General features: G+C 45.3%; 1 protein-coding gene across 1 annotated transcript in view; it reads left to right on the top strand.

The window, feature by feature from the left end:
• LOC144784302 (LITAF domain-containing protein-like) overlaps positions 1–20,740 on the top strand; it is a 255,396-nt gene that overhangs the window by 196,758 nt on the left and 37,898 nt on the right. Inside the window, exon 5 of the mRNA XM_078662998.1 lies at positions 9,755–9,920. Within this exon, the coding sequence (XP_078519124.1) occupies positions 9,755–9,920 (166 nt within the window). The remainder of the gene's footprint in view (positions 1–9,754; positions 9,921–20,740) is intronic.

The raw sequence follows: 20,740 nt of genomic DNA, 5'->3' as shown, positions 1-20,740 counted from the left end.
TGCATCGCCTGTGGTAAAGTGAGCCATTTTGTGACGACTTGCAAGATGAAGAGAAAAGTAAGTGTGTCACAGCGTGAAGAAAAAATGGGCTAACAAACACTACCTCAGCGGCATTCTATGCACTCCCACAAGGCTAAGTGGTCACACCAACCATGTCAAATTAACACCAAGAGAAGTCAATCGTTGTTTAAATCATTGACAAAGAGTTCCTAAGCATCAGTTTCCAATGAAAGTGCAAATGACAATTGTGCAATGTCGATGTTTACTTCAAAAGACATGCACATGTGGGATTAGTCGAATGTGAGGAAAAATCTAAGGTGGAGAAAGACTGACCTAAAAAAGCACCAAAAGCATTCAAACATTATCTAATAATCACTCTCAAGATAAACAGGTGTTCGATAAATATTATGCTTGAGGAGAGATATCAAGAATTATTTCCATTACCACCACTTACCAAGTCAAAGACTAAAGTATACACATGAGCTGCATCAGAGTCAACATCCTTGAAAATTAAAGGATCATGTGTAGTCAAGATGAAACTTAAGAAAACTGTGGTACAAACCCCTATTCATGTACTTCGAGGAACAGCTTTGAGTGCCTGTTTGCTGAGCTTCAATACTTCTACTGATATGGGACTGATCTCAGGGAGCTACAATATGAATGCTCATTATGAAATTGTAAACCAATTTCCTTCATTATTTCATGGGTTAGGAGAACTCAAAACAATGAAAGTAAAGTTATACATAAATGAGGATGTTTGTCATGTTGCTCGAAGACACAGATGAGTTGCATTTCACTTGCAAGAAGCAATTGAAAATACTTAATTCATTGCTTAAACATGACATCATTGAATGCTCCATTGCTCAGACACAGCATTTTTTCCATTGTAATAGTGTCTAAAAGAGACAGTGAAGGAGCTGTACACATGTGCATTGACGTGCGTCACGCCAACACAGCAATTGAGCGAAAAAGACTCCCCGGTCTACAGATTTCTGATATGATAACTTAATTTTTTTTTTGTTGTAACTTTTTATTATTTAAAACACAAAGAAACAAAACATCAAACAAACAAGCAAGGCATTACAATAATAATACAGCCATTAGGTCTGCGCTCAAGGAGGACGGGAGCTACATAATAGCAGGAGAAAAGAGTCTTTGAATACAGATGAGGGGAGGGAGGCAGAGGTAGGATTGCATATGGACAGCACAATAAACCACAGCTGGAAGGGATGTAGGTCAGGGCGATTGGGAAGGACTCGGAATAGCAGTGAGCAGGGGCGTACAAATATCTCCACGGTATGAGTTCCAAGGGTTCCAAATCTTCCCCCATTTTTTGGGCCTGCCTCTTGCAACATACACTGTTTTCTCTCGAAACATGCACCAGTCCAGACTCTCTCTCCAAGCAGTCACTGTAGGCGGCCTTGGGGATCCCCACAACTGAGCAATATCCCTCTTCGCAACCATATTGGCCAGAGTCACCCACCGGAGTTGCGATACGTCATAGTCATTCGGACCCCATACATTCAATAAACATTGTCGGGCTTCCGGCATCATCACAACACCCGTAACTTCATTCATAATCTCATGTATACGTTTCCAAAATCGCACCACATCAGGGCATAGCCATATAATATGGAGATAGGTGCCAAGAAGACCACACCCACGCCGACACATGCCATCCGTGGAGTAGCCCATATGAATCAGACGAGGACCGGTGACATAGATTCTGTGGAGGATCTTGAGTTGGACCAGACGGAGGCGGGCCGGAATCGCCACCTCCTTGGGGGAGGAGATCGCAGACTGCCAGTCCTCGTCATCCAGTTCAATACCGTCGGCAATCCAGGCCTCACGGAGGCGATCGAGCAGACTTGATCGGTCATTAATCATTTTCTTGTAGAACAGTGAGATAGTACTATCTGGCACATAGCCGTCTAGGATACGATCCTAGAGGGGGGAGGAATCCGGAATATCACTACCCACTGGCAACACAGAGTGCAGAGCATGACGTACCTGGATATAACGAAATCTTTCCCTGTCACTTAGCTTATACTCTGTTTGCAGATCCAAGAAGGCTTTAACCCGTCCCTGAACCCAGAGATCGCGCACTTTACCAATACCGATCATGTCCCACTTATCGAATCCCTTCGGCCGCCATAAGCCACCCAGCTTCACGGAGGCATAGAGCGGTGTCGCACCAGTTACTTTATCACTCCAGCCCATAGCCGTCGTTGCACTATGCCATACCCGCATACCTATAGCGGTAGGTCCCGTGAGTTGTGAACGGGCGGATCCCGAATAGAGTGCCCTGTAGTAATCACCCCCCGGGAGCAGCCACTTATCCATTTTGAATGCTGGATTCAACGCCGGGCCATACATCCCGTGGTTGATGGCAGTAAGGTGGGAAGCCCAATAATACCTGCGGATATCCGGGAGCGCTATACCGCCATCATACCAGGGAAGTGTCAATTTCGGAAGAGCTATGCAGGAACGTCCGTCCCATATCAGTTGCCTCTGCAACGATTCTATTTCCCGAAAGTATTTCGACGGGATGACATCAAAACTATTTTGGAGGGCATATAGGAACCGCGGTAAGGACATCATCTTAAAAAGGGCCGCACGCCCTAGGGGAGACAACGGTAATTTACGCCAACGCACCACATCGGAGCGCAACCGTTGGAGCGGGGGGAGCAAATTACGTTCATAGCGAACCGCCGGATCCATCGAGATAAACACACCCAAGTACTTAAAGCCAAACTGCGACAACTGGATGGGACAGCCCCGGGGCAAGCGAGGGACATCACCCGCAAGTACATAAATGTAGGATTTCGACCAGTTAATGATAAGACCCGAGTTCTTCCCGAAGGAGTTAAGTACGTCAAACAATACGTTGAGCGACTTTTGGGGAGATGTAAGATACAATAAAATATCATCCGCATATAAGGAAATGCGATATTCAAATTCCGGCGTCCAGCGTATACCCTTCATCGAAGGTTCCCACCGCAGCCAAGCGGCACGAGGCTCCAATGCCAGAGCAAAGAGGAGCGGGGACAACGGACAACCTTGTCGCGTGCCCCTCCCAAGAGTAAAAGGCACGGAGACGCAGCCATTAACCACCACCTGTGCCAGTGGCGTCTCATACAGGAGTTTGACCCAACCAATAAAACCCGCGCCGAATCCAAACTTGGCGAGTACCGCCCAGAGATAAGACCACTCGAGTGTATCAAAGGCCATCGAGGCGTCTAAGGACGCCAAGATGGCCGGTTCACGCAGCGTCGCGGCCCTCGCGAGAACACCATGCAGACGTCGCAAATTTAATGCCGTGTTACGGTGCGGAATAAAACCCGATTGATCCGGATGAATCAGGTCGCCAACAACCGTAATCAGACGATTAGCAAGCAGTTTGGCAAGGATCTTGGGTTCCGCATTTAAGAGCGAAATGGGTCTATAGGACGAGCAGCGATCTCGTGGTTTACCCTCCTTATGGATCACCACAATGGTCGCAAGACGCTGATCTCTAGGGAGGGAGCCATTATCTCGCGCAGCCAAAAACATATCACGGAGATAGGGAGCTAAAGTATCAGGGCGTAACTTATACAGTTCCACAGGAAGGCCATTGGGGCCCAGAGCCTTTCCGGAACGCAGGGAGCGTAGCGCGAGAGCCACCTCATCCACCGAGGGCGTGGCATCCAAACAGTCACGGTCCGATTTCGACAAACATGGGAGTGCTATGTCCCGAAGCAACAACCGCGAATCCTCCTCGGGCCTGTCGGACACCGAGGTATAGATTTCTCGAAAGTGATCAGCAAAGCATTCAACAATTTCAGCAGGATCAGTTACGCTCACACCACTGCATGTCTCAATCACCGGAACCACTCGATTCGCTCTCTCCCTTTTATCCAGCCAGGCAATCAATTTTCCTGCTTTATCACCCACATCATACCGACCCTGTTGATCCCTACTCATCGTCTTTGCCGCATCAGTAACCAAAGTTTTATATTCTAATTGTTTAATGCGAAGGACATGTAACGTTTCTCGAGACACCTCCCGCTCCAATGCAGTCTCCAGGTCTGTGATGTCAGTCTCAAGCTGAACAACTGCCTCATTCTTACATTTCTTGGCACACCCCACCAAAGACAATGCTTGTCCCCTGATCACAGTCTTAAAAGCTTCCCACAACAAGACAGGCGAGGATACAGAACCAGCATTCTCAGCAAAATACAGATCAAATGATTTAATCAATTCAGCGCGAGTCTTAGGGCTGAGGAGGTACCCGGGGTTAATCGGAGCCACCCTGCCTTCGGCCCGATGCTAAGAGTAAAATGAAACCAAATAGGGGAATGGTCCGATATACCCCGGGCCAAGTGTCTAATCTCTCCAACCGAGGGGGACAGTGCCGCAGGTATCAGGATATAATCCAACCTAGAGAGACTACCATGGGCTCCCGAATGGAAAGTAAACTGTGCTTGGTCTGGATGCATTAGTCTCCAACAGTCTACGAGTCCCAATGTGTCCAAGAAGTCACCCAATCAGGATTGCGTAGCAGGAAGATCTCGGGGGGATAGCGGTCCATCCTGCCGGATATGACAGAGTTGAAATCACCACCCAGTATCAAAACACCCTCCAGGAGGCCCAGAACCATCCGCCCCAGGTCTGTAAAGGGCATAAATTGTAAGCCCGGGGGGGACATAAACCGACACCAACAAGACTGGCTTTCCCTCCCACCGCCCTACAAGTGCAACATATCGACCCCTGGCATCAAGGATCACATCATCAACCTCGAGGGTGAGGGAAACCCTAAGCAGAATACCTACTCCTCTAGAACTAGACGTGAATCCAGAATGGGCAGCAAGACGATAACCCCGTCTATTAAGAGCGTGACAAGTGTTTCCTACCAAGTGTGTCTCTTGTAGCAGAACGACATCAGGCGAAAGGCACCGCAACAGCTGCATAACCACCCCTCTCTTTATACGATCCCCCAACCCATTCGCATTCCAGCACAGTACCCTCAACCCTCTACCCCCATCCAAATCCACAATGAACTCCCATCGCAAAATGAGCATCACACCAGTGTCAGAAATAATGAAAGTACCTTGCTTTGAAAAAAAAAGAACGAACAATCCCAGAACATACCCCTCCCTCCCCCCAAGGTTCCCAACACAACTCCCCCCCACCCTGCACCCCTGCATCGACTCAAAAGCCACCCCAATTTGCAGTGTGCCTGTCGCCCTAGCAATTACAAACAAGAACTAATCTACACAAAGAAAACCCCAGAGGAGGAAAGGGCTCCGCCATCCCCGCGGCCTCCCAAGATACGAATGGAATGATCAAAAAAGTCAGTGAGCCTCAGCTGATCACGTTGAGTAGTGTTCCGGACACAGGCACCATAGTCATTCTCGGTCCATCAGTCCCCCTTCAGCACCACCATCATGTTCCTGGCCAGCACGGCGAGCCGGCAAAGTGTCCAACCAATCACTCGCTTCCTCAGGCCTGACAAAGAAGAATGTTCGATTGTCATATTCAACCCGCAGTCGGGCCGGGAATAACATAGCATATTTTAGTTCCATGTCTCTTAGTCGCCGTTTCACACCTTGATATCCCATACGTTGTTTCTGGACCGATTGGGAAAATTCCGGATAAAAGTTCACAGAAGCGTTCTCGAACTGCGTAGGGCCGCTTGTCCGTGCCGCCTGCAAAATTGCGTCGCGATCTTTAAAGTTGAAGATCCGTGCGATAATCGGACGGGGGGGAAAACCGGGCTTCGCCTGTCCCCCTGGCACTCTGTGCGCACGTTCGATGGCAAAGAATTTGCTCAGGCTCTTGGGTGCAAGATGATTAAGAATGAGGTCCTCTACTCGAAGATCAGTGGCAAGGGAACTAGAATCTTCCGGAACACCAATAATATGCACGTTATTGCGCCGTACACGGCCTTCAAAATCCTCCAAGTGACGAGCAAAAAAATCATTAGCAGATCGAAGGTTGCGCACTTTATGATAACTTAATTGAATGGTGCAAAGTTCTTCTCTCGATTCGACTGAAATAAAGGATATCACCAATTGGAACTTGAAGAAAAATCCAGGTACATCACAACCTTTTCTACACATATTGCTCTTTCGCTATAAGCGATTGAGTTTTGGTATATCCTTTGCTGCAGAACATTTCTAAGACGTCATTCGATGTATCATACAGCCTGTAGTAAATGCATTCAACTATAGTGATGACATATTGGTTTTTCGAGCTACACAGAAATAGCATGACAAAGGTCTCATGCAAGTATGTTGTTTGCTGAAAGATGCAGGCTTAACTCTAAATACTGACAAAGGGGAATTCCACAAGAAAAGTTTGAAACTCTTAGGCCATATGTCTTTTCTGATGGGGTCTGGAAGCTGATCCAGCTAAAGGTCAAGCATTGTCTATTGCAAGGCATTTCCATTTTACAATCATTTCTTGGAACGGCCAGTTAATATTAAAGATACATACAAGACCTTACTATAGTCAGTGCACCATTGTAAGAATTAATGATAATGAATATGTCTTTTGATTGATCATGAGAATGTGATAGGAGCTTCCAAAAGATCAAGGAAGCTATTGAGAGTGCCACTGAAATGGCCTAGTTGATACCAAATTTCACACAGAGTTTATAGTTGGCGCTGACCCTGTCGGATTAGGCACACTCCTTGCACAGCACAACGGACAGCCAAATGTCTGTAGACATATTGTGGCATTTACTAGTAAAAGCCTGTCACAAACAGAACATGTTTATTCGCAACTTGAGAAAGAAAGTTTGGCAGTGGTCTGGGCTAGTGAATATTTCCTTGCATTTGTATACAGAAAGCCCTTCAGAGTAGTTACTCATCATCAAGCAGTGTTGATGATATCAATCCCGAAGCCAAAATGCCTCCTAGAATTGAACTTTGGGGTTAAAGTTGCAAGAAAACAACTAAACAATTCTTCATCGTCCAGGGAAAGATCAAAATCCTGTGAATTTTTTTCAAGAGTGCCATTACAATGCCATGGTACCCCATCTAAGACAGCGGAGGCCTTTATCAATTATATTGTGAATCAAGCAGACTAACTGCCATGTCTTTAGAACAAATTGTCACTGCCAGGAGCTAAGATAGTGACAGGTTAAAGTTGAAAGACAACATTGCTAATCAATCAAGGAACCTCTCACTATTGACAGTGAGTACTTGAAGTTCAAAATGTAAGAGATGAACGTTCAGTTAGTCAAGAAGGCCTCATTCTGAGAGGTACATGAATTTTTATTCCCAAGAGTCTCCGACAACAAGTAATCGACATTGCCCATGAAGGACACCGAGGAATAGTTGCCACTAAGAGAGTCTGATTTCTGTATCTCGATGAAAGGGTCGAAAAAGAATTGAGGACATCATATATGCAGCTGTCTTTCATATCAAGTGATTCAGCACCCTTTGAACATGTCAGAATTGCCACACCATGCTTGGGTGGAAAATTGCTATTGATTTCTTTGGTCTTCTAGAGAATGGACATCATCTTCTAGTTATTGTTGATGAATACTCCTGTTTCAATTGATAGAAGACCTTTCATCCACTACATATGAAAAGGTTATTCAAAAATTAGATGGCATCTTTGCAACATAGGGTATACCTGCAATCTTAAAATCTGACAATGGCCCACGTTTTAATAGTTGAGAATTCAAAGATGTTCTAAATCACCTCAATATAAAGGATCAAAAAAGCACTCCTCTTTGGCCCCAGGCCAATGGTTTGGTAGACGGTTCATGAGTACTCTAATGAAAGCTGTTTAGCATGCTGCATTGGAGAAACTCACCCTGAAAGTTGTTTTGAACACTACTCTTCGAACTTACTTTTTGACCCCTAAAGGGGAAAGTCGTGCAACTCTCATGTTTCGAAGAGCCATTACGACTAAGTTGCCGCAATAGACCAACCTCACATTCAAGAATGAGGAAGACATTTGAGCTATGGACTTTGGTCACACACAGAAGATGAAAATATATGTTGACAGATAAAATCATGTAAAAGATGTCACCTTTACAGGATAAGATTGAGTGCTTGTCAGACAACACAGAAAAGGAAAGTCTGATGCTCCTTTTGAGTCTGATCCCTTTCCCATCACTAACACCAAAGGACACATGGTGGCTGCCCAATATCCTGGGAAGTCCCTTACTAGATATTCCTCTGATTTTCCACAGGTGGCCCATCACTCACCAAACATCGGTGTTAATGTAGAGACTGGGTCCTGACAGACTGTTGATGTCTCTGTGTCTGCTGTCTGCTGATTATTTCACCTCACTGACACTTCGACTGCCAATTAGTGTTGATTCTGGTTTTGAGTCTCATTCCTATGGTAATCTCACATTTTTATTATTAAAATCGAAAGATGATTGTTTCTGTTTGAACCTGGTTACGGACCAGGATTTTCATCCGATCGAGGGAAAATAGTAAAGATATATATTAACACAGAGTGGTGTTGTTTTTGTTAAATTTGACCCAGCAGCAAGAGGTTGCAAATCGTATCTGCATTGAATGCATACATTAAGGAGCTCCTTATGCTTGCATTTTCCAAGTCTTGCCATTCTCCTCTGGGTTTAGTACCGGCTCGCCCCATGAGAGGAACGGCGGCCTCAACTACAAAATCAATATTAATATTGCTACGACTGGGGCAACATTTGTTAATCATTATATGTTGTGTCTGACTCAAAGTGAGGAATTGGATTTTGGGTGCAAAAGTCAGTTAAGGTACCTTGAAATATTTAGGTTGTTTCTGAACGGGCATGATTATGAGCAATTTCATTTTTTATAAGATGTCTCTTATTGGATCTTGTATATTTATGATCATGTGCAAAGAAGCCTTTTGTGCTTGGGCATGCCTGCACTTAGTCAGAACTGGGACGAGGAATGCTGGATGAGGAAAGACTGTTTAAATGACTTACTGGTAATCGTCATTACTCCGATTCTGCATATCTCGCCCCAGTACTTAAGGTCCCACCCTCCAACCGAAGGCTTCTGTGTGGGTTTTGGGAGATTTAAAATACTAGAAAGTTCCAGGGAAACCATTTCCATTTCCATTGTAAATTGGGTTGGGTCTATTTAGGAGTGCTAAAAGAAAAGAAGTGTCCTTTTGAAAGGGATGTCAACATGAGCACGCGCTTACGTACTGCACTTAGTAAGTACTGGGATGAGGAATGCGGAATCGGATAATGAAGATTACCGGTAAGTAATCGAAACATTGCAGGGTGCCGTGGTCTGGAAATGCTGATAATTTGTAAATGTTACATCATGAGCATATTTTTAACATGGCACAAAGGCCTTAGTCACGTTGAATAGAAACTGGAGCGTTACTCTCACTGAAAATAATAATTCTAATATTAATATTGGCTATATTTTTTACAAATCACTTCTTCTCGCACTTCTGTCATTACTAAGTGCAGTATATAGCAGGTTTTACTCTCACCCAATTCATTGGTATTCAACTTCCTGACCTCCGAAGGGCAGAGGTTTCTCACTCTTGCTGGGAATTTATATTTGTGACCTGCAGACACTTGCATAGCTCAACAGGAAGTGTGCAACTCGCTGAGCTATCCTGCCAGCTTAATTCACAGCAGGACCCATTTGAGAGGGAGTTGAACGTGTAATAGACCCTAACCGTTATTTGCTATTTGCATGAGATTTCATAAAAAGCCAAGCCTGTATATGAGTGACGTGTTGCGACCACAGATAGGACAAACTAATAGTCATTTCTTCTTGCTCCTACCCAGTGATCATTGCGCCACCAATGCAAGCAACTGTAATTGTGGGATCCCACTTAACTGACACGCCAGCAGTTATCACGTGTTCTTCCTGTCGCCAGAATGTCACCACACGTGTGGCATACTCAGCAGGACTCCTAACATGGCTGATATTTGGCATCTTGTTTATTTTCGGGTAAGCCTTTATTTTGGTGCAAAATGTCTTCTGAATGATGAATAATGTGAAGATGGTGTGTTCTATGTTGGGGTTCAACTGGGTAATCGACTGACTGACACAGGAAAATAGTGGTCCTGGCCTTTCAGAGGCAGTGGCTTTCAGAAGATTCCCAGATCGGTTGCAGCCAGGGACAAGATTTTTCAACGACTTATTTTGCCAATGCGTTCCGCAAGGTGCTACAAGGGCAACGCAACTCTTTAAGTGAGATATACTCTGCCACGCAGAGCCATCTTGCCTGGCTCTGCGTGGCATAGTAAATCTGGAGTAACGCAAGGCAGAGCAAGTTGCTTTACTCTGTCCTGGGAAGGTGTTCCATGTGTGGAGCGTGGGTGTTCCCACGCATTCCCCCATGGTATTTAGGGCATTCTCAGATTTACACATTGGTACGCCGTCCCAGTATCAGTTTTGCGCTGCCACTCAGGGGCAGGGATCCTGACAGCAGGGAAACACAGTGGGGCAATCAGATGAGCCAAATCATTCACCTGTCCGCTGCTGGAAACTTTACCTTGAGACTTCTGGTATTGAAGAAGAGGCGGGGGAAAGGCATAGCTCTTCAGAACATGGAAACCCCAGGGCTGCCCAGCGCGGGGTGGGAACATTTCTGCTTTGGCACAGTGAATTAAATAAACACTGGCAAGGCTGATAGGTCTCGCCTATGCGCAATCTATTGTGCTTTGTCATTAGGTCACAATCTAAAGACATCTTGGGGACATGCCAGAAGGTTGGACCTATAAATGCATCCATCTTAGCTTACCATTGGCTTTGAAACTCACATTTTCTGGCTTTGTATTTGCTGACTTTGCTTGCTTTAGGCTGTCCAGCTTGAGTTTGTTCATCCCGTTGCCCAAACCTAGTTTACTGAATTCTTTCATGAACTCACTTTCTGTGAACAGGCCTTTAAATCTTGTTCTTATCTTGTCACATTTGCTATGTATTCAAAGACAGAGGTCAAATGTCAAGCTCTCTCTTCCAGGGAGCTTGGTGTTTACTTTTCTTTCTCTGACTTCAAAGTGAGTGAATTTCTGTGACAAACCTGCTTAGTATCCACATAAGTGGAGAGGGTGTAGGAAGTTTTTTTTTCTAGCACACAACACACAAAAAATAAACTGTGCTAATGCTTCTGAATATATCAGAATGAATACAAATGAAACACTTTTTTGGCAATTCTGAAGTGTGGTGGAAACAAATATTTTAATATAATCAATACAAATCAATACACTAGGTGATGACATATGCACACATTATCATTTATATGAAGTAAAATCGTATTTCAGTTTAAATGCAATGGCCATTTCAATTCAAAATGCGTTGTTTGTAATGGCAGTGGGCTACCACACCATGCATACTCCACACTGTTCCACTCCACTCCACTCCCCTCCACTTAACTCCACTCCATGCCACTCTATGTATCGCAACTACATTCTATGACCCTCCACTCCAATATACAACAGGCCACTCCACTCTATGCCCTTCCGCTCTCAGATACTGTAGGCCACATTATGCCACTCGATTCCACGCCACTCCAAACCATGCCACTCTAACCTATGCCAATCACTCCACAATACAACACTCCACTCCACTCTACACCCTCTACTCCACACCACTTACTCCACTCTACCTTACTTCAGTATACCCCAATCCCCTCCAATCTATCCCACTCCACTCCAATGTGCCCCAATCTACCCCACCCCACTTTACTACAATCTCCACCAATCTACTCCACTCCAATCTACCACCCTTCACTCCACCCAATCTGCCACACTTAAATCTACTCAACTCCACTATACCCCATCCTCCCCGACTTAACTACAATCTACCCCACTCCACTCCAATCTACTCAGCTCCATTCCAATCTACCCCACTCCACTCAATCTAACTCAGTCAACCCCACCCCACTCCACTCTACCCCAGTCCAGTTTACCCCAGTCCACTCCAATGTACCCTCTTCCACTCCAAACTTTACTGCAATCTATCCTACTACTCTCCACTCTAATCTGTCCCATTCCAATCTGCCTCACTCCACCACAACCACAATCTACCCCACTCCAATCTACCCCAATCTACTCCACCTCATTCCAATCTACCACAATCCAATCCACCCAATCACCCCACTCCACTTCATTCCAGTCTACTCCACTCGAAACTATTCCACTCCTATCTGTCTCACCCCAATCTACTCCACTCCACTCCAATCTACCCCACTTCACCACAATCTACCCTACCATAATTCACCCAATCTATTTCACTCCAATCTACTGCACTCAACTCTACCACACTCCACTCAAATCTGCCCCATTCCACTCCAATCTAACCCACTCCACTCTACACAATCTACCAAACTCAAATCTACCCCCCTCCACCCAACTCCACTCTTCCCAATCTACCAGACTCCATTTCACTCGACCCAATGTACCCCACTCCATTTCACTGCAATCCACCACATACCAACCAAATCCGCCCCACTCCAGTCCAATCTAACCCACTACACCCCATTCCATCAAGCTTCAGTCTACCCTACCCCAATCCACCCCTGAGTACCCTACTCCAATCTACCCCATCCAATCCGGCCACCTCCAACTGACCCCACTCCAGTGTATCCCAAACTACTCACTCCAATCTACTCCACTCCAACCTACCCCACTCTAACTCAATCTACCACACTCCAATCTGACCCATCCCGGTCTAAAGCACCCCAATCTATCCCACACCACTCTGTCCAACTCCACTCCAATCTACTCCACTCCAATCTTCTCTGCTCCATTTCATTCTACCCCACTCCAAACTTTCCCACACCATTGTATCTCACTCCAATCTAACCCACTTCACTCCAGTCTACCCAACTTCACTCCACTCTACCCCAGTCCACTCCACTCCACACTTCCCCAATCTACCCCACTCCACTCCAATCTACTCCAATATATCCCATTCTATCCTGCCCTGATCTACTCCATTTTAATCTACCCCACTCAATTCCAATCTACTCCACTTCACCCAATATACCCCAATGCAATCTACCTCACTCCAATCTAACCCAATCTACTCTACTCCAATCTATTCCACTGCACTCCAAGCTACCCCGATCTACCCACTCAACCTCACTCCACCCTACTCCAATCTTCCCCACTCTACTCCACCCCAGTCTACTCCAATCCAAACTACCCCAATCTAACTCCACTCCATTGCATTCTACCCTACTATAATCCACCCAATCTACCCCACTCCAATCTACCCTACTCCACTCTAATCTACCCTACTCCAATATACCTCAATCCATCCCACTCCACTCTTTTCCAATCTAACCCACGCCACTCCAATTTACCTGAATATCTCCCACTCCACTCTACCCCAATCTACACTGATCTACCATACTTTTATATACCTCACTCCAATCTATCCCACTCAAATTTCACCAATCTACTCCACTTCACAGTCTACCCCACTCCACCCAATCTGCCCCACTTCACCCCAATCCACCCCAGTTCAATCTACCCGACTCAAATTCACCAAGCTAATCTACCTAACTCCCCCATTCCAATGTACCTCATTTCAAATGACCCCAATCTACCCCACTCCACCCCTCCAATCTACCCCAATCCAACCCAGTCCACTCACCCTTCTCTACCCCCACTCCATACTATGCAAATCTATTTCACTCCACTCTACCCCAATCTACCCCATTCCACCCTGTGCCAGTCAACCCCACTCCAATCTAACCCAGTCCACTCCATGCCACTAATGTTTAACCATGTTGAACACTAGCCCCATTGGTGTACATAATGGCTAAAACACATTGTCAAAGAAGGTGAGACCTATTGCCTTTGCCAGTGCTTGTTTTTCTTAAAGCCGTGGCTACTATGCAGCATAAAAAAGTGCTCTGATGTAATTAATGCTCCCTGCCTTAATAGTGCTTTTTACGGTCTGGTTTGCCAGCACAGCTGTCTTCACCCCAGTCCAAACTATCCCACTCCTATCTACCTCACTCCAATCTACCCAACTCCACTCCCATCTGCCCCACTTCACCTCAATCTACCCTACCATAATCCACCTAATTTATTCCACTCTAATCTACCACACTCAACTCCACCCCACTTCACTGAAATCTACCCCATTCCACTCCAATCTAACCCACTTCACACTACACAATATACACCACTCCAATCTACCCACTCGACCCAACTCCACTCTACCCCAATCTACCACACTCCATTGCACTCTACCCAATCTAACCCACTCACTTCACTGCGATCTACCACACGCCACTCAAATCTACCCCACTCCAGTCCAATCTAACCCACTTCACCCCATTCCATCACATTCCAATCTACCCTACCCCAATCCACCCCTGTCTACCCTACTCCAATCTACCCCATTCAATCTGGCCCGCTCCAGCCGGCCTCATACAATCTACCCCAGTCTAATCCACTCCAATTTACTCCACTCCAACCTTCCCCATTCTAACCCAATCTACTCCACTCTAATCTACATCATCCCAGTCTACCCCACACCACTTTATCTAACTCCAATCCAATCTACTGCACTCAACCTACCCCGCTCCACTCCATTTTGCTCCACTCCAAACTATCCCACTCCTATATATCTCACGCACATCTAACCCACTTCACTCTTGTCTCCCCAACTTCACTCCAATCTACCCTACCATATTCCTCCCAATGTATCCCACTCCAATCTACCCCATTCCACTTTACCCCACACCACTCCAATCTACTCCTCTCCACTCCAGTCTACCCCACTCCACTTCATTCCAATATACCCCAATCCACTGCACTCCACTCTACTCCAACCTACCACAATATATCCCACTCCACTCTACCCCGATCTACCCCACTCTAATCTACCCAACTCCACTCTACCCCACTTCACCCCAGTCTACACCATTTCACCTCAATCTACCCCAATTCAATCTACCCCACTCTAATCTAACCCAATCTATTCCACTCCACTCCAATCTACCCCCTCTACCCCAATTTACCCGATTCAGCCCCACTCCACCCTACTCCAATCTACCCTACCTTATTCCAATCTACCACACCATTCCAGTCTACTCCACTTCCCCAATCTACCCCACTCCAAACCACCCCCACTCCATTCCATTCAACCCTACTATGATCCACCCAACCTACTCCACTCCAATTCACCCCAATCAATCCCATCCCCAATCAATCCCATCCACTGTCTCCATATCTACCCCACTCCACTCCAATCTATCCTAATATATCCCACTCTACCCCAATCTACACCGATCTACCGTATTTTTTATCTACCTCACGCCAATCTACCCCACTCAAATTTCCCCAATCTACTCCACTCCAGTCTACCCCACACCACCCAATCTACAACACTCCACGCCAATCTACCCCAGTTCAATCTGCCCCACTCCAATCTATCACACTAATCTGCCCAACTCCCCACTTCAATCTACACCACTCCAAATTACCGCAATCTACCCCTCCACTTCACTCCAATTTACCCCAATCTACCCTATTCCAGTCACCCCACTCTACACCCTCTCTACACTACGACAATCTACTTCACTGCACTCTACCCCAATAAACCCAATTCCACTCTACGCCAATCTATCCCACTCCAATCTACCCCAGCCCACTCCAGCCCCCAACTTTTGACCATGCTGAACAGCAGCTACACTGGTGTACATAACGGCTAAACCACATTACCAAAGCCAATAGCTCTCACATAGGCGAGACCTATTGGCTATGCCAGTGCTTTTTTTTTAAAGTCATGTTTTACAGCTGTGTGGCTTCTATGTAGCATAAAAAAAGTGTTATGACAAAATCAATTCTGGATGTGTTATAGCACTTTTTATTGTCTGGTTTGCCAACACAGCTGTCATCAGACAATTATGTGAGAATCACTTAGAGAAATGTTTTGGTTGGTAGCCAGGAGTACATGTTTGGATTGTGCAGAAGTTGTGTGCGTTCACAAAAAGTATTTGCCCTCCACACAGCTGTAATCATTTTTGTTTGTTTATCTAGCTTGCTGAGCTTGAACCTTCAGGGGCACTTACTTGTCATTGTAATGCTATTAAAGGGTCTTTGTTAACAAGATAATGTATGGTATTATTATCTGGCAGCGGCACAGGTAGGAGCAGTTTAGTCATTAATCTGACTGAATTTCTAGGTCTGGCATGACAGGGCATATGTCACCCGACCTTTTTACCTACGGAAATATTATTCTATATTTCTTTGCTTCCATGCTAACACATACAGTATACACATACATAATAACAAAATGGCAACAACCCCTCTCAATCAAATGGGATTCTGCAAACTCACTGGAACAGCAATGCCTTATCCCTTCTGATAGATGCCGTTAAAAACGCCAACCAGCCACCCTTTGTTTGCTTTATTGATTATTCATCCGCCTTTGATAACATTGACAGGAATAAACTATGGGACACACTATCCAAAAGAAAAATCCCACTGAGCCTCTTGACCCAGCTGATACTCATCCATACCGATACATGGGTACAAATAAAGTTGAGAGCTGGCGACTTCCCTATCTAGAAACATACCCATGACTGAGGGGCTGAAACAAGGCTGCGTTTTGGCCCCGACTATGTTTAATCAGTTCATGTCAGACCTCTTGCTCGAGTTAGATAAATGCAATTCCCACGTCCCAAATATGGAAGGTCTTACCCTTTCATACTTACTTTACACCGATGACCTTGTACTAATCAGCGGCACCTCGGTTGGCCTACAACACTTAATAGACACCACGCACAATTTTTCTTCCAAAAACGGATTTGTATAAATCTAAATTGATGGGGCTCAATCAGAAAAAGAATACACCTAGACATCGCTGGCAACTGTGAGGACTCCCACTGGAAAATGTTGAAGAGTACAAGTACCTCGGAGTAATAATGGACAGTAAATGTACATTCTCGCAACAAAAAGAAGCCACAGCAAGAAGAGGCAATGCAACAGCGGTTGCATTAAAAAATATTAAGCTTAAAATAACTGTCCCAAGTCTCACGCCTTTGCGACAAGTGATTCAAGCGAAGATCATCCCCACTATCACATATGGGAGCGAATGCTTATGAGGAAGAGATGCAGGCATAGTATACAGCACTGTAGCTAGATCCATGAGAATAATATTCGATCTTCCCAAATATACCTCGCTGGCACAAATTAGATTAGAATTTGGCTAACAGAACCAACAAATTGCTGGCAAGGGCGCCTTTGCCAAATGGTGGCACAAAACCAATGTAGCTGAGTCTGGGACTCTGAACACGCATCTTTGGAATGAGCTTAAGTCAAAAAAGGCAGCGCGGGCATGACCTACCTGCAATACTCAATAGATTGTCTGGCCCTACGAGATCTCTGGGAGAGTGCTGGGTCCCATATAAGTTTTAAAGAAAATGTAAATAAAACAGTAAAAATGGTGTCCCTAGTGGAGGATAAAGCTGCATTAAAGAAAAGGGCACACAGTTGGTTTGTCTTACAGAGCTACTCCAGAGCTTCCCCTAAATATTATTTAGGTGCAGGCTTTACAATAGCGATAAATGATAGTTGAGAAATTGTCGGGTTCCAATAGGGTGACAATTAGTTGGGTGTCGTCAGCATACAACAACAATTGAACCTTATATTCATCAAAAATATCCGCTAGTGGTCAAATGTAAATATTGAACAGGGTCGGACTCAGGATAGATTCCTGTGGAACTCCTTGGGCCAAGGTGAAGGTCTCGGAAACAGGGCTTTTGAGTGACCTGAAAGGTTTGATCTTGGAGAAAAGACTTAAAGCATTTAAGCGCCTTTCCACTGATCCCGCAAGACATAATTATGGCATACAGTGTTCTTTTATTCATCTTTCTTTCCTTGTAAAGTGCTCTGATACCCGCAAGGGTCATGTTTGCGCTATATAAAACCTTCAAAATAAATGAATAAATAAAGGAAAATATCTTGAACTGCAGCTGGGCATCCTTCCATCATTGAACTCTTTGCCCCCATGGAAACAACAACAGATAACAACCCACTGTCGATTATGCGGAGAACCAAAAGAGGACGTGTTACCATTACTGTGCATATGCATGAGTGTAAAAAAGGAACGAAGACTTATATTAAAACCTGCTCTAAGGAATAAGGGGATAAGAACATGGAGGAAGGCAGTGAAAGCATGCTTTGAAGGCGGAGATGTCCAGCTAGCCTGTCGTCTGGTCAAGTTTATGGGTACAGCGAAACCTTTTTTAAACACCAGGACAATAGCTGACCAATTTGGCCAACATATTAGGCATCCAAGATTAGTCACTGCTGCCTAGAATACACTACCTAGGAGGAAAAACCTGTAAATAGTGGGGCCCACATACTGCCAACAATCTTGGTCCTTAATAGGACTGCAGTTTTGGACCTTTTGATTTTTACTAATCTTTTTAACAAAAACGTTGCTTTCAATAAAATGAACTGCATACGCTGGTACACAACTAAGGGGCCCATTATGATGTCGGGCGGATTGCCCCCGCCAAGCTGGCGGTAGCCACCGCCAGCCTGGCGGGGGCATTCCGCCCGACATCCGCATTTGTTTCCCCCCCCCCGCCATATTAGTATGGCGGACGGGACCTCGGTGGACGGAAAGACCGTCCGCCGCTTTTCTGCCCCGTCGCCTTGCGGCTGGGGCGGAAAAGGAATAATATGGTGGCGGTGTCTATCAGACACGGCCAGCCATATTATGACGGGCAATTGTGGATGCCTTTCTGTGGCGGCAATGCCACCATGGAAAGGCATCCGGAGAATCCCTACCTATGGTACCCCCCAGCAGTTCCATGCACAGCATGGCAGGCGCTGCGCGGTGCCTGCCATTCTGTGCATGGAAGTGCACAGCATGCTTTCCTGCCATTGTGGCGCGCGGTGCTAAGTGCACCGCCCGCCACAATGGTAGGAATGCGGGATGCGCCTGCCACTGTGGCGGGCGCATCCTAGTGCTGCCGACGGGACCCCCGCCCTTATGGCGAGCGGTCCCTACTACCGCAAGGATGGCGGGCGGGCAAAGTCTGCCGGCCATCCTATTGGGCCCCATAGTCCTTGAATTTGTAAGGCTGCTTTACCACTCCCTTTGTTGAGTTAGACCTGAAGTCGAAGGACATGAAGAGTTCAAATCAGAAGATTGCCCAGCACCTAGACTACGCAATAAGGAACTGTTTTTGATAACAATAACTCTATTAAGATTCCAAATTTGCGAGTCTTCAGATTTTATAGCATTTGTAAATAGTTTAAGAACCCTATGTGGTGTTTGGAACAGAACAGACGCCTTTCTACCAAAAGGGGCCTTGATCATGGTCCAATCACAAAATTTTCCCAGGAGTAATTTTGACAGACTTTCTTGCATCATAGGTAAGTTTCTGTGCATCAAACCTTTTTTTTTCTTTTAGTTTCCATTCCTCATCTGACAATGTCCTCCCCCTTTTAGATACAGTCTCATTGACCCAAAAGGGTGCAACCAATGCATTAGGATGCCTTCCCCTGAATAACTCATAGGGAGTACAGCCAGTGGTTGCAGGAGGAAAAATCCTGTAAATCTCAACCTTCCTATACACTTCTTCCCTCCAGTCTAAACAGTTTTGTTTGGACATAGCAATGGTTTCTTTCAGCACACAGTTGAAGCGTTCCTCCATACTATTCGTCTCGGGATGATAAAGTGAACACCGTTTGTGTTTGATGGAACACCTTCGTAAAAATTCTTCCATGTCATTGGATACGAATTGAACCCCATTATCAGTCAGTAAAAAAACAGGCAGTCCTTCTCGAGCAAAAACCTCTTTGAGAAAAGAGATAACATGTTTTGTATCAATACTCTTAGTGATCTTAATTTCAGGCCACCTGGAATACATATCAATGAGGACAAATACATAAGTCTCAAAATCTTTACCTTGAATGCGACCTAAGATTTCCAACGCTACTTCTTCCCAAGGTTTTCCTGGGCTTTCTCTGATAACCATAGGTTACACCCTAGGCTTGAGATACCTTTCACTTAATGTTCAAGGTATGCATTCCCTCATCAGGCGTTTGACCTGCAGGTCCATTCCAGGCCACCAGTAATTGAGCCTGAGTCTCTCCTTGGTTTTTGACATTCCTTGATGCCCTTGATGAGCCAATTCTAGAAGTTCATCATGAAGCACCACAGGCAGAATCAATCTTGCCCCTCTAAAAATCAAACCTCTACACTTAGACAATTCATCTCTTACATTCCAATACTTTTCTGAGTCACCTTTGATTTTTTTACTCCATCTATTCTTGTGCAAAGAGGCTAGTTCCAATAACTCTTCATCAGAGACACATTCTTCACGCCACCTGCTTTCTTTCATACCATCATTCTCAACATTACAAAGCCATTCATTAGACTCTTGCTCTTCATATTCTAAATGTTTTTCACAAAATGGCACAAGTCTCGATAGGGTATCAGCTTTTCTGTTCCGTGCTCCAGGTAGATATTGAACATTAAAATCATATCCTTGGAGAGCCACCACCCATTTGGAAATCCTGCCCGAAATTGCATCAATACCTTTTTTTTCAACACCTCACAACGAGGTTTATGATCCGTGCGTATAACAAACTTGGTTACCCACAGTACATTTTTTATCTTTTTAGTTGCCCAATGTACAGCAAGTGCCTCCCTTTCTATGACTGAATACCGTAATTCTGCACCCCTAAGACTTCTTGAGAGGAACAGGATCACATTCTCTGATTCACTATTACCTTGTAGCAAGACAGTCCCCAACCCCTTCATGCTCGCATCAGTAATGGGTATAG

This window comes from Lissotriton helveticus, chromosome 10 (genome assembly GCF_964261635.1).
Source record: "Lissotriton helveticus chromosome 10, aLisHel1.1, whole genome shotgun sequence".
Classification (NCBI taxonomy): Eukaryota; Metazoa; Chordata; class Amphibia; order Caudata; family Salamandridae; genus Lissotriton; species Lissotriton helveticus.
Note: the sequence above shows the minus strand (reverse complement) of the source record. Positions and strands in the feature narration are given on the sequence as shown.